The 15,822-nt window shown below is 34.7% G+C and overlaps 1 protein-coding gene across 1 annotated transcript in view; it reads left to right on the top strand.

Moving 5' to 3' along the window:
* The first annotated feature begins 1,619 nt into the window (after nucleotides 1–1,619).
* Nucleotides 1,620–15,822, top strand: part of LOC124642447 (zwei Ig domain protein zig-8-like) — a 42,005-nt gene continuing 27,802 nt past the window's right edge. Inside the window, exon 1 of the mRNA XM_047180871.1 lies at nucleotides 1,620–1,698. Within this exon, the coding sequence (XP_047036827.1) occupies nucleotides 1,620–1,698 (79 nt within the window). The remainder of the gene's footprint in view (nucleotides 1,699–15,822) is intronic.

The raw sequence follows: 15,822 nt of genomic DNA on the forward strand, positions 1-15,822 counted from the left end.
CTTTTTAACCGAATTAAAATGTTTTTAATGGTTCCAAGTTTTTGTCTGTGTTGTTACTTTGAAATTACTTGATAGTTTTAATTTTATTTTAAAGAATTTGTTAAAGACTTTACGTGTTTTAATTAAATGTCTCGTAAATGCTACTTTGTTACTAAATATAAAATCAATAGTGGTTTTATGTAAAATATTGTTGTCAGTGACCCAGATAAATTGTTCTTGACTGATTAAAATCAAACTTCTACATTAATTTGTAACTTCGTAATATAATCTTTAGAAAGTCTCTAAAACTTCCGTTGATAATTTAATATGATACTTAAGGACTTTCATCATAATATTAGGAAGCAATATCAAATGTTCCATAGTTCAAGAAATTGACGAAAGATAATATTTAAGTTTCGGGAAGTTGGACTTTGTTAATAACAAATTAAACGTAAATTTAAATTTCAACGAAACCAAAGAACTACAGCAACTTATATTGCTATAAGAAGTTGATATAAATGAAATAATTGCTTATTTACAAGACCTTAAATTCTTATAGACGGAGATTTCAGACTACAACAGAAATTTGTTTTTAATATTTTAGTTCTCTTATCATTCATACAGCTAGCAAACACTATTGTCTCTAAAGTAAAATTATAAACAGGGTTTCTTTTATTTATTTGTAACCTTCTAAGGCTTCGAAACTACTGAACCAATTTGAAAAATTCTTTCACTGTAGAGAAGCTACACCATCCCTAGGTGACATAGGTACCTACTTACACAAATTACTAGGTGCGCAAACAAAAATTTTCCCCAGGACGTGGCTTAAACTACGAGAAACAGCTAGTACCTTACTGGGTTTACACGAATGTAACGTGAAACCTTTGTAATATTGCAATATGAAAAAAAAATATGCATAACAGTCAAACATGAACTCCAAACAACATTTGCCTTTAATTAATCTCTCCTTGTTACAGATGATGCATTCGACAAACAAAGAACAGGAACACCGTGGAGGCACAAAACGGTACAGCGAATGGATGCGGCGAGGTTGAGTCATGCGGGCGCGGAATCGGTTCGATATGAATGCGATGAGCTTCAGCTACCGACTCAAGATCGGGCTCGTTGTTATCGTTATCATGGTGCTGGGGTTTTTTAATGAGAGTCAAGGTGAGTTTGGTAATATGATCTGCAGGTAACATAGATAGGTACTAAAATAAATTATTTTTGTAGATAGGATTTTTTTTACCAAGATAAAATAATATTTAAACTGCTCAAGAATCTCTAGTTAGTGTCGGTTCTGTTTAGGTACGAAACTCTGGTCTAAGGCAAATCATTATGGCGCATATGCCACCGTAGATTCAAAGCTATAAGACACGTTTAAACAAATTTTGAAGCGGTTCATCATCATCCTCCGAGCTTTTTCCCAATCATTTTGGGGTCGGCTTCCAGTCTAACCGGATTCTTCAAAATTCATTCTAATCAAATTTTGAAGCGGTTCATGAGATAGAAATTTCAATAGCAGCCTTAGCTCCTCAAAATACAAAGAACAGGAACACCGTGGAGGTACAAAACGGTACAGCAAATGGATGCGGCGAGGTTGAGTCATGCGGGCGCGGAATCGGTTCGATATGAATGCGATGGGCTTCAGCTACCGACTCAAGATCGGGCTCGTTGTTGTCGTTATCATGGTGCTGGGGTTTTTTAATGAGAGTCAAGGTGAGTTTGATAATCTAATTTGTAATGTAGATACTGAAATTACTTTTGCAGAAAGGCAAAATTTTTACCATGGTAAAATTGTTAGGGGAGCTGCAGTGAATTCAAATAATGCGGATGTTGTGAATGCTACAAAATCTCTGGTTAGTGTTATTTGTATACTTTCTAGTCATGTACATCGATAAGAAGATATTTAATTAGTTCAATGAAATTTAAAAGCTGAGATAGAATCTGCGATAGGAGCTTTTTATGCATACAGTAACAAATAACTGTCAGTTTTATTTGTACACCGTTGTTAGTGGTTATGCAAGCCATATAATAGTGTTTTGTTGCGTATTATCGTTTAAAGCAATGCTTGGTTTTGACGACAATGCCGACTCCAACATGGTTGGGAAAATAGGCTCGGAGGCTGATGGTTTTAACAACAATGGTACCAGTAGAAACCATAAAAGCCGTATCTGAACTGAACTTCCATAAAAAAATTAAGTCTTAGCGACTTTTTTGTGCAACCTACTAAGCTATATCAAGCGTAGGAGATTATCTTCAAGTAATTAAAAACCTCATTAAAAATCCTCATTGCTTTTAATATTTAACTAAATTGCAGCTCTTATGAACACACAAGAATTTCACCTGCTTTATTACTGAAACTTTACGTCTCATTTAGTATTCAAAAGGGAAATATCGGTATTTTAATTACTACTTTTAAAGCACGTAGAAGCAGGTTGGTCGTAACTTCTACGTATGAATAAGTTAGGACCGAAGCTCTTATTCTGTAGTAAACTGTAATTATTTTTATTAACTTTGTTACTAAACTACTCAGACTATTATCTAATTAGAAACAAAATTATATAGGAAACGACATTCTATTTCCATATCAAGTCAAAGTCGGATCACGTCATTTGACATTGTCGATAAAGTCAATACAAAAAAATAAATTTCCATAAATTTTCCTAGCCCTTCCCAACCATGTTGGCATTGGTTTTCAGTCTAACCCCATGAAACTACTTGAAAGTACCAGTGTTTTACATAGATCTCACCTTCACAACCCGAGTTACCATATCCTTTGGCAAGACTAGTTGTCAGTTTTTTTGCCTTTTAATTACCTGTAACAACTACCAAAGATATGGAAATGACAGCAGTCACCCACAATTTAAGATATCTTACTGGAAAGATATTAATCATACAACGATATAAATAAACATCTTTTTTTTTTTTAACGACGTCAAAAATCATCAAATGACCCCTCCCGCTGTGGGTTAGCAGCGGAGAGGGAATGTCAGACTCTTACTGACTAAAAACCGTCGTGTTCCGTCATAGGCCTTTTGTGTACCAGGGCCGCGGTATCTCTTTCGAACAACCCGCAGCCCCGGCAGGCCTTGGCCCTGCTGGGCCCCGCTGGGGTTGCTGACATCTCTTTGAGGAGCGCGTGGAACAACGCGCGCCGTCGACATGGGTCTGTCGTCTAAGTAGACAGAGGGGCGATGAGCCACCCGAACTCACCGCCCACAGACCCACGCCTACGGTGGCCGGGAGTCATCTCGCGACACCCGGCGCCCATGGTGTCTACCTGGTCCAGCGCGGCGGCCGGGATGAGAGGTGCGAACTCTCTGGCGTTCCGCCTCCTCCTTCTCGAGCATGACCGCTTCGCAGAAGGAGGCGACGGCATCCCATTCCCTCTCGCCCCGGACCATGGCCTGAACCAGGGCCGGACGCGAGAGGTATAAACAAACATCTTGAACCACATTCCAATACATACCTAGAGTAGGTACTCCCTAATCCGTTCTGCATCATTGCGAACATTGTAATTAATGTTTCGTAATTCCTCATTAATTAGATCATAACTTAGATTTAGTGGGCAACCTACTGGGCTATTAGGCGTTCATAAACTGCTCTATAAGGCTAGTACATTTGGAAATTATTGTCTTTCCTACCTATGCATTTGTGTTCAGTTCAACAAATGGTCTTTTAGGGGCATTTAGGACGTGTTTGAGGGTGGTTTGTAAGTGCAATGTGTTGTGGTTATCGTTGTTTGACCCATACTTATGTGTATGAGAATGTACATGCACATTTTAGAGTTTTTTGTAGCTGAGTCATCGAGATATACAAAGAAAATATCCATGCAGATTACAAATATTTAGTAATAGGCAATATTCTAATTTCAGGGAAAAAGATTGGTGTTCTGGAATTCAGTGATTGGCAGATTACAGATTGTTGTTTTTTTTTTTTTGGGAAATAATTACAATTCAGTTTAATAGTTTTCAACTTTATATATTCAAAAACACCTCACAATTTACCATAAACATTCCTGACGACGAAACCACTTAAGATATCAATAAATGATTTATGTAAAGATATTATCTGTACAAACGCTGTTTTACTACAAACTATGATATCACCGAACTTCACTACAATAGTTTAGAATAATTGGTAGTTCTAGGTAAAGTTAGTATTGTCCAGACTAAGTTTATGGCAGCTGCTAACTAATTTGGCTCTTACTACGTTAAGTTATAGTTTAATCGCACAACAGTGGCTAAGATAAGCGTTCTATGATTAAGTTAGGCTTAGAGAACATTCTTGAAGGGTTTAGGCCGTTGTCCTTTTTAGCTGACTTAGGTTAAATTGAAAAGAGGTTCATGCTTTAGGTCGTGTGTTACGATAATATTGTTTTTTATTGGTACGTCGTCAATTTAATACAAATGAATAAGAAGCAAATGAAATACTTTATGCCGGATTTTGTGATGAATAAAAGAATCAGTTACATCCAGTGTATATTGTTACTGTTACAGCCTTTTTATCGTCCCACTGCTGGGCACAGGCTTCCTCTCACAAGGAGAATTTGATTGACCAGTGTATATTACACTTTACTAATTCTAAAAGAAACTTTAGGTTACGAAGTAATACCTATCTAGTTTACATACCTATCATTATTTTGGTTTAATAATAACATCCTCTATATTCAAAAATTAAATTATAAATTTAAAAAAACCCCCGACCCAAAAAAAAGCACGCAATTATTATGACAAAAGGTTAAAAACGCTAAACCCTATAAAAAGCAAAAAATAACTTTTAACACTACGTAAGTACCAACTAAAGCATGTCAGACTAAACTAAATTTTGTCGTGTCGGGGGACCGCTCTAATTTATTAGCCTAACGTTAGAAGTAATTATATACTACTACATTAATTACATTACATATACTTCTTATAACTTTTTATACAATTTTGTTTAGATACGTGTTTTTTTTAATACGAATGTTGTAATTAGGTAGGTATCATTTGATTTATGTAAGTATTTTTAAAGGTAAAAAGCGGTCCCCCGACACGTCAAAATTTAGTTTAGTCTGACATGCTTTAGTTGGTACTTACGTAGTGTTAAAAGTTATTTTTTGCTTTTTATAGGGTTTAGCGTTTTTAACCTTTTGTCATAATAATTGCGTGCTTTTTTTTGGGTCGGGGGTTTTTTTAAATTTATAATTTAATTTTATTTCATGCTTTTTGAAGGAGCTCCTTAATTTTTCCTTCTTTCATTTAATTTCTTTTATTTTAAGATGGGGTCGCTATATGCGATCTCGGCCAAAAGAAGCTGTTTAACAATCCTCATGACAAACCAGCTCTGGGAGAATTGCACAGATTGAGAAACAACAAAGATTAACCTTTGGTCATTCTAGATTTTCAGCAAAAATATAAATCGGTTTATCCGTTTCATTCCGGCATTCCAGGGTTTCATCCGCCACATCCCATTTCCAGCATCAGGTTCTCGTCAATCAGAAACATGAAGAGAACTCGTCAAGACAAATTCAACGAGCCCAAACTCGATGGGTTTACTAAACGGCAGTTCAGGGTTACGTCTCCTATCTTCGTGTCCTAACAGCAGACCAGCTCAGTGGTTCCAGAAGACATTAGTATTTCAAATTTCAGATCCCACATATGCTTGCAAGTAAACTGAGCGTGTAACATTCCTATCACACCTAACAAACGAGCTGATGACCTTGAAGACCTGAACCGATTTCCACCAAACATAGCTAAGAACACTCCCGAATGACATTCCTTTCAAACAAAAAAAACCGCATTACAATCGGATCATCCGTTTGGGAGCTACGATGCCACATACACACACACACACACACACAGACACGTCAAACTTATAACACCCCGTCGTTTTTGCGTCGGGGGTTAAAAATGTTTAGGCCTGCGTTTTAGATATTACCATACACACCGAAATATTCCTACAACAACATATAAATATTATTAATTCTAAATCCATCCCGTTATTGGCAAAACTGTGCCCAAATATGCCAAAACCTATCAATGTGAACCCACGTCAAAATACCGGACCAATGGAATTAATGACTTAAGATCATTCAAGCTAATCCATCTGAATGTGTGTGGGTTGGATCAAAGTTATAGGAACGGTTCAACTAATACATAATAATATTATTTGTTAGGTAATGTTATTGAAGTGCCTTTGGCTAAGTAACAGCATGAATCGATCGATTTTAAGGTAAAGCAACGCTTGGTGCGGTCGGTCCTTGGATAAGCCATCATGTTTTATGAAAAATTTCTTCGTGTTTCGGAAGACATGTTATATTGTCGAATCCCGGATCTCATATTAGTATCTATGGTAGTCGTAAAAGGTAATCAGCAACTTTACAGTGATAACCAGACTACCAAGGAGTATGGGGTTGCTCAGGTCCAGGCAGTCGTTCCATGAAAATCTCTGGTACTCAGCCACATCCAAGAAGAGATAGCTACCTGACAGAAAAATATTTTTTGAAATTGGACCTTTATTTCCCGAAATTACCGCATTCAAGCCAAAATAGCGTACAAACTCTTCAGCTTTATTATATTATGTAAACATACTACATACACATTATATAGAAACCTACTAACATATCAGGTCAATGACCGTTCAAGTTTCATATACAAACCAAACATGTTACCCTTGAAGGCTCATCAAATATGAATTAAGGGAACTAGGAGGCTGCTAAAGGATTATGTACCTATGTCAGAAGGACAGACAGACATACATGTTTATATTAATCTCTTTTATAAACAATAAGTAATCACTGTGACAGTTTTGATGTAAAAAAGGGGATAATTTTATATTTTTTGCCGTATATCAAGGTGATACAAGTACTTAGTAAATACTGATAAGTATTAGAGAATCCATCAGAATAACATTCTACTCAAATTGCTGTGACTTACAATGTTAAGAAACTGCTTCTCAAGTACGAATGTGCGATTTCGATTATAGGTCATGGAGGTACCAATGTAACTTTTCTAAGTTACCCACTTTCTATGTGTATCTTGGATACAAATGACTATGTCAAGATGTAAGAAAAAATCTCGAAAAAACCAGGACTTCTCTGACTCGAATCACCGATCTACCTTGAGCAAGCGTTGTGATTGACTCTCATTCCTTCTATGTATGAGAAGGGGTTTAAGCCCTTAAGAAGAATAGTAAAAAAACTGTAATAACATTCTTTTGTTTTTTTGTTGTTTAGTATTTTTAGTGAATACCTGTTATTTAATTGTTTATAGCCTATAGTTTTATAGTTTAGTTGTCTAGTCTTATGCTTGTTCCTACACAATTTTTTTTTTATGTTTAATAACAAGGTCAATTGTTGGATTTTTATATATATATATTTTTTCTCTCTATAGATATATTAATCATTATGTTAGTTGTAAGTTTAATTTTATTTTGCTGTGCCCTACAGGGTCCACAATTGTACCTAGCTCTAAGCCATATTGTTACACCTATTTTATACATTGTGGAATGCAAATAAATAATATGAATATGAATTCTAATACATAGCCATATCAGCCAAATAATACCAATGTATATTCGAAATAGAAAACAGAAAAACAACATAGCAAATATCAAATCGTATATCAACAAATAAAGTGCGGAGTGGAGCATCTACAATATTTGTGCATCACTGCAAATGTTTGTCCAGCTAATGTGATTATTTTGTTCAAATACAATCGCAGGCTACATTATATGAGAGGCGCGGGTGGAATATGTTACTGAAAACATTGTATATTTTTGGTTTAAAAAATATATATTCTGGATAATTGAGAACCTCCTCCTTTTTTGGTTGGTTAAAAAGTACTTCCAGCTGTCTCTCGCCTAACTTCTGACAATTCTCAAAATGTATATATATGGCGATACTGCGCCAGCTTCAAATAGTTAACTTCGGAAATGCTTTATTTGGAGCATAGTGTAGAATGGTTTGTTTTTAGGTATATGATGTACATCTTTGGGCAGATTCTTTCTAAGCTCGGGGCTTAATAACAGTAACACATTTAGACCGAATAAAGTTCAACTACGCTTGCTATTTGCAAATCTTTGGCATTCATCACAGGTTTACAAATTCAGAAACTCAGTTTACAAAATCAAAAAGTCTAATAACTAGACTCACCAATGGGTATCGTAGTACTCAATATATGGGTCATGGTGCTTATTTAAGTACCCATTCTTTGCTTCTCAATTACCCAGGTAAGGTACCCAGTTACACTGTAACCTTAAAAAACCTAGTTAGGAAAAGGCTAGCCATTTCGTTAGCATATTGTTCGAACCCCCTATTGTATTTATTTATTGGTTTTATATAACATACGTTTCTCTTGTTTCAATACTATGCCACAAACAAGTTTAGCGGAATTGTTTTCAATTAAAAGTTATTTTTGTTTTTGTTCAGTTTGCTTTGGTCGGGTTTCAGTTTATTGGAGTCGGGTTTTGATCAAGGTTTTATTGACTAGTGCTGTAAATACATAGTAATATTGTAAATGGTATGTCTGTCTTTACAATTGCACGAGTGTAAGACACTTGGATTGCTTGTCTTGGACACTGAAACGGCTAGAAGTACTGGTTTATAAAAATAATGACATCAACAACTACATAAATATATTCCAACTATATCCATTGAATTTTAGTACATATCTACAATTACTATTAATCGCAATTGCTATCTTCTTCTTACATACTCCACTGTTTGTTACCTTATCACACAATAGACATTCTCTCTAACGGTATCATACAAAATCCACCTATTGTACGAAATAACAACAAATCACACATTTACAATTTCACCTACACTAATAAACATACGTCATTTATTAATACCGTAAGCTATATTCCCTTTTATGGCACTTTCCCTACAAGGTCCGTCATTAACCGAGTGTACAGAAACAAAAGAGGGTACAATTTCCGAAATCGCGAGAAACAAAAGACATTTTAGTGAGCGCAGATGTTATTAATGCGTTTCATTAGTGAACAACCACGGGTAGTATTCAATGGAAGTGCTAGGGTGTGAAACTGGACAATATTGAGCGTAGTTTTCGTACCGGATTTTTTCAATTGGCGGCTGTAAGTTTTTTTAATTTTCAAGTTATAACAAAATTATTTTAATGTTGGTCTTATTGTTTAAGAATATCATTTTGAGTAAAGCTTTTACAAATTTAAACATAGGAAATCACTAAAACATCTTAATTATTCAAGAGAAAAATAAATTAAAATGAAATTATAAATTGCGCAAAATAATTTGACAGAACTCATTTCAAGTTGACAGAGTAAAAAATTGTTTACGGCTCACTCGCGAAGCAATCACGAAATAAATTATTAAGAACTTCCAAACGAACACGAAGTTTCAATTAAAAGTAAACAGATTTCAGAGTATTTTTCAACAAAAGCCATTACGAAGAATAAATAACAAATGATTTGAAATCAATTTAGTTATTTATAAAAGTCGATCGAATAAATTCAGCACTTGTCATTTCCATACACATTTTAATCCATGTATAAGCAATATTTACGAAATGGTATGACGAGTTATAAAGTCGAAGAAACTCAACATTACTGGATTTTGTCGCACAAATTTTGATTTGTTCAAGAATTTCAATGTGACTGCTACATTGTTAGTATTGGGGACAAAATTCAAAATTAGATTTAAAACAGATTGAAATAACTGATTTTCTTAATACTTTTTCTGTTCATTGTTATTTAATTTACTATACCTAGCTTTCTTTAGAGGCGCAGACATACCACTTAACACTAGTTAACACCCTTTCTCCCCAACGTAAATATTGTAAAAAAAGCTTTCTTTAGAAGGTGCAAAATTTAACTAATATACAAACATGCATAGGTATAGATTGATAATGATTATGGTTCATGACACATACGTAATCACAACTTACATTCAAGACATTACCTATATGTGTTTCAAGCTCTCAACCAAGTCCTGTTTAAACAACAAGAATAACGCTCCAATCTACTAAGCTTAACACACCTAACAATTGATTATTCTAGAAATAATACAAAATTGAATGGACGCTAGACCTCGTGATAAGTTCAGAATGTAGGTTAGGCAAACAATAAGTACAGTCGTGGGCGTAGCCTTTCCTTTGTGACAACAAACAGACCAACATCTTGATATTTCAAAGGTCATCTAAATATATCCGACTTTATCTTCCAATCTTAGTTCTTGTCTTAGTTTTTTGATGTCAGTTGTTAACTAGGGTATCGGTGTTCATTTTTAGAAGCTAAATGACGTATGTTAGCGCTAGAGTCTATTTATTGAAATAACAGTATTTTATTGTGATTTCAGTATAAGTTGGCATGATACTCTTATTTTCTATGATGTTATAATATTATTTGATATCAACTGTGAACGACGAAATTCTCCGATATATAAAAATAACATGTTTTTCGTAGCAATTTCGTTTTTGAACGATAAGAAAATCTTCTATCAATACAAAACAATTGACATATTATATAAATATTCAATCAAACCTTATATCCTACTCTCAATCTCAGCTCAAAAAAAACAAAAGATAGCACACAAAAATCATCACACCACAAAGTTAACCATCACCAAACCACAAAAAACAAAAGGGTATCAAGTACCCGACCAATCACAAAGTACTTGGTAAAACTGCTTACAACCCCATGGAAGTGGGAAGGGGTATTGTATCGGTCACGAAGCACTCATGGCTCATTGTCTAGTGAGCCACATGTGTGGGGTGCACGTGGCTACTGTTGAAAGGAAGCCCCTTTGTTGAAGTGTTGGAGTAATTGTTGAAATGTGTTGTTTGATAGTTTGGATAGATATTATCCTACTCACAGATCCTACCAATATGATAAATGCGAAAGTTTGTATATATTGATGTTGGTTCCCATTTTACGCTGAAATTATTTAATCGATTTTGATGAAACTTGACATTTATATAGCGTATATATCGGAATAACATAGAGTACTCTTCATCCGCGTATGAGAAGTAGTGCCCGCGAGATGTGTGTGAAACCGCCAGCAAAAGCTAGTTTAACTATAAAGTCAAATCACTAAGTAAATATACATCTATAAAATATTTCAGTGCCGACAAAAATTAATTGAAACAAGTACTGTGAAAACAGTAAAAATATACGCTAGTAACTTAATACAGCCTAAAATGTTATCTGTTTTAAAATAAATTTCAATTTTAAAATACTTTAGTAAAATCCTTGAATACTAATCGCTTCTTTACTACAATCAGTATCTAGTAACAGCCACTTAAAATCTTCACCTCCACTCATTACTTTTCATAGCAACTTAAAAGTAATTTAACAGCCATATAAATGGTCTCCAATCTTTATGTCGAAGGTATTACCACAAAAATGGCCTTCAATTTATAGCCACAAAGATTTCTCTAATCTTTTATATGAAATTGCTAGGCTTTTAAACGCTAATGCCTAGAACACTTACCATTCTACATTCTAGAATAAAGGGAAAGATAAACTATGGAAGACAGCCTAGAAATGAGATCTTCAACAAAGTCTAGAAAGTCTCATTGTGTTTTTATAAACCTAAATATCTACGCAAATATACCTTAACTTTGAAAAGTCTTACGAGCCTGTATGAAACGCAGGAATTTAGTCCTTATAGTTATATAGATAAAACCTATTTTTCATCTTCAAAAGGTTCATTACCAAGTAGATAAACAACGACATTTCTTTCATCTAAATAGTTGTTTTCACATTTCAAAGGTACAAAAATATTTGTTTGTTCATGTTATACTAAGCGAGTTTACTTGTCATACTAGAAAAATACTATTGAGTTACATAAATTCTTTGATAGGTACATGACAAGGTTAAAGCCTAATCTAGGGTTGTCAACTGCGTATATTTAGATTGGTTAAAACTGCAAAAAATTTTATGAACACTGGTTAGGTTAGTAGAATATATTTCCCAAGTAGAGTATATTCTATTCGATGCATATAACTGAATTTTGAATCGGAAAGTGTCTTCCATTAACCTCTAACGTCTTTCTAAATATCTACTAGTATTCTAAGTAATATTATAAAATTGAAGAGTTTGTTTGTTTGTTTGTTTGAACGCGCTAATCTCAGGAACTACTGGTCCGATTTGAAAATTTCTTTCAGTGTTAGATAGCCCATTTATCGAGGAAGGCTATAGGCTACTTTTTATCCCGTTACGGGAAGTAGTTCCCACGGGATGCGGGTGAAACCGCTGGCAGAAGCTAGTGTTTTATACAGAGCGATTGCAAACCAGTTGCCTAGGCAACACAATTAATACACTTTGGTAAGACGGGTTATCAAACTTTCCCATTTCTACTGTTACTGTTGCTTGTAAGTATTATATTTTGCAAAAATAAAGTGCTTTCTTATCCCATCTTGTCTAACAATGTAATATTAAAGTAAACATTTCCTCCCTTCCCGATTTAGAAGTGACAACCCTATAGAGTCAGTATAAATAAATGACGATACTTTTTCATCTCGGTAAGGGATCAGAGAACTATAAATTATTAAAGATCTTACCTGAGCGAGGAGTCAAAATATTGAACACCTGAAAGTAAATATACATAGATCTATGTATCATCATCATCATCATCATCTCAGCCATAGGACGTCCACTGCTGAACATAGGCCTCCCCCTTTGATCTCCACAGATACCTGTTGGAAGCGACCTGCATCCAGCGTCTTCCGGCGATCTATGTATAATAAAACAAAATTAAATTAAGATCTCTTTTGCCATGTCAAAATAATAACTACATTCAAAGCTCATTAAAATTATCGTTGAGCCCCATTGCTATATAAATACTTTTAAAAATGAGTAGAAGTGTATATATTTACATCATATTTTAAATGTTTTAAAATTAACTTATAATTCTTAAAACTTTTCTCTCGTGTTTTCTATAAAACATGAGAGAAAAGTGATTCAGTAGAAATAACCACAAAGAAAATAAGTTCAATTACAACAACAGTAGCTTTATAAAAGTATTTAAAACCTAATTCACGTCAAGTTTCATTACACGTAATTAATTTAATAACACACAGAGACTGTACAAAAAGATTTAGACTAGATAGAAAAAGACCTAATAATGTTCTAAAAGGAGATTTTATTCTAGCACGGCTCTTGAATACTAATGAATAACGTAGAACAATCTGCTTTATCCTAGTATAAATTTAAGCTAATTTTCTTCTTACTAAGAGTTTGAGTAGCGACTGAAGATCGTGGCTTTCCAGGAATTTTAGGTTTGTTTTGCCTCTATTTTTAGGGTTCCGTACCCAAAGGGTAAAACGGGACCCTATTGTTTTCGCTCCTCTGTCCGTCCGTCCGTCCGTCCGTCCGTCCGTCCGTCCGTCCGTCCGTCCGTCTGTCACCAGGCTGTATCTCATGAACCGTGATAGTTAGAGAGTTGAAATTTTCACAGATGATGTATTTCTGTTGCCGCTTTAACAACAAATACTGAAAACTAGAATAAAATAGATACTTCGGGGGGCTCCCATACAACAAACGTCATTTTTTTGCTCATTTTTAGGGTTCCGTACCTCGAAAGGAAAAAACGGAACCCTTATAGGATCACTTTGTTGTCCGTCTGTCTGTCTGTCTGTCTGTCTGTCAAGACCCTTTATCTTAAGAACGCGTGAACGTATCAAGCTGAAATTCACATGAAATACTCGGGTCTATTGTCCCTTTAAGCTGTGAAAATATCAAACTTCTAAGCCAAGCCAATCAAAAGATACAACCGATTATGTCGATATTTTCAACAAATTTTCGACACTCGCAAAGGAATCAAAACCTACAGGGTACTTCCCGTAAACTCAGAATCTTGAAATTTGGCATGAAGCATTGTCATATAATGCAAATATAGGAAAAATTGCGAAAATCACATTTTTTTTGTTATATAATATAATAAAAATATTTTAATAAAATGAAACTTACTACCTTATTTCTCACGAACGAATAAAGGTACCAAATTGAAATTTATACCAAATACCTAGGTCTATTGTCCCTTTAAGCAATGAAAAAATCAAACTTCTAAGTTAACGCGATCAAAAGATACAGCAGTTTTACCGACACCTTAGACGAATTTCCGTCACACGCTAGGGAATCAAAACCTACAAGGTACTTCCTTTAAACTCAGAATCTTGAAATTCGGCACGAAGCAACGTTATTTAGTACAGATAAAGGAAAAATTACGAAAATGATAAATTTGAAGTTACATAAAATATTAAAATAATATTATTTTTGCTTACATGACATAAAATATTTTTTTAATAATTATAAACTTACTACTTACCCTTTTTCACATGAACGCGTAGAAATATTAAAGTTTTGATAAAAAGTGAAATTCATATCAAACACTTCTTAAATATAATGGCCTCTAAACTGTGAAAAATTTTAAATCATTCAAAGGTCATTGGGCACCTTAGTATGGAAACCATACCCACGGCGGATACGAACGAAATATAGCACAGTATAATGATAAAGGCTCTGATTTACTATGGCATTAGTCGCATCAATGTGAACCATGGGAATCTAGAGAAAATCAGGTGTAAACATCAAATATTTTCCTCATTTCAATGGGGAACTTAAACGACCACGTTTGACGGATTTGAGAAATCATTTCTTTGTAGTGAAAGAGTATACTCGCCGTTTATTTCCATTGTCATCAGGTCAGGATCTGATGATGGAAATCCTAAGAAATCGAGGGCAACTATCAGAAATTTTAGGCATGCATAGGATTTAAACTTGATTCTCAGATGTATGTCTGGTGATACTATCAAACAGTGAAAGTTTAGAGCTTACCTGATGATGGAGACGTGAGAAAGTCGAGAGAACTCCTTAACGGTATGTTTTTAGTTACGTCGTGTTTATATTATTCGTATTGACGAGAACTTTTCACAAAAGTTAAAAATAAAAACAAAAAAAAAAAAACAACTTCTAAAAACAACAAGAAAACTGTTTATATGCATCGGTCTAGATCTCGGTGGTTAAATAAATATAGATGCATCCTCTAGACACCGACTTCTAGACCGAAGCACCTAACATCTTTTTAATTTCTTTCTTGCTTTTGTTTTCTTGTTGCTTTTTTATATGTTTGAAGTTGGATTTGTTTGTAAAATGCTACAAAATAAAGCCGACTTTATAAAACAAAGAAAGGGACAGAATACTTTTGTCAAGGCTCTAGAAACGTAAAGCCAGCAGCCCCGAATCCTACTCTCTAGAGGTCGTTGTTACAATTCGACAGCTACAAGTCGTCAGGCGGTTTCGAAAAAAACCTGAAACTGGGGCTCGTTAGGTGATTAATCCCTCAAAAATAAAAGATCCCATTTCTGCAATGGCTGCTTTAACCCAAGTTAGTAGTGAATTCTCGTCACCTAAAATAAAATAAGCTCCAACACAAGGTTACGGTATAAATTGTAAAGGAGTTCCCATAACTATATCTGATCTTTGCTATCGATCCCACAATGGCAGTCAAACCTATCTACGTGGAAAGTCTTCGCCAATACGAATAAAATAAACCCAAACACGTGGTAGTTGCAACATACCGTTCAGGAGTTCCCTCGACTCTCTGTAGTCTCCATAATCAAATCAGCTCCAAACCTTCACTGTTTACCAGTACCCTCAAAAATACACTCACATGTCTGGTTATGACTCGATGCGTGCCTACAATATTCAAGAGTTGCCCTCGATTTCTCAGGGTTTCCAGATCCTCATCAGATCCTGGTCATCCGAATTGGCATCTTCCTTCTTTATGAAAATTCTTTAACAATAAAAACTAACATTGCAACCTGTACAATCCTCTGAAACTGCTTGTCTTTTATATTTTTCAAACGATCCTGGACATTC

Source organism: Helicoverpa zea, chromosome 24 (assembly GCF_022581195.2).
Source record: "Helicoverpa zea isolate HzStark_Cry1AcR chromosome 24, ilHelZeax1.1, whole genome shotgun sequence".
Lineage (NCBI taxonomy): Eukaryota > Metazoa > Arthropoda > Insecta > Lepidoptera > Noctuidae > Helicoverpa > Helicoverpa zea.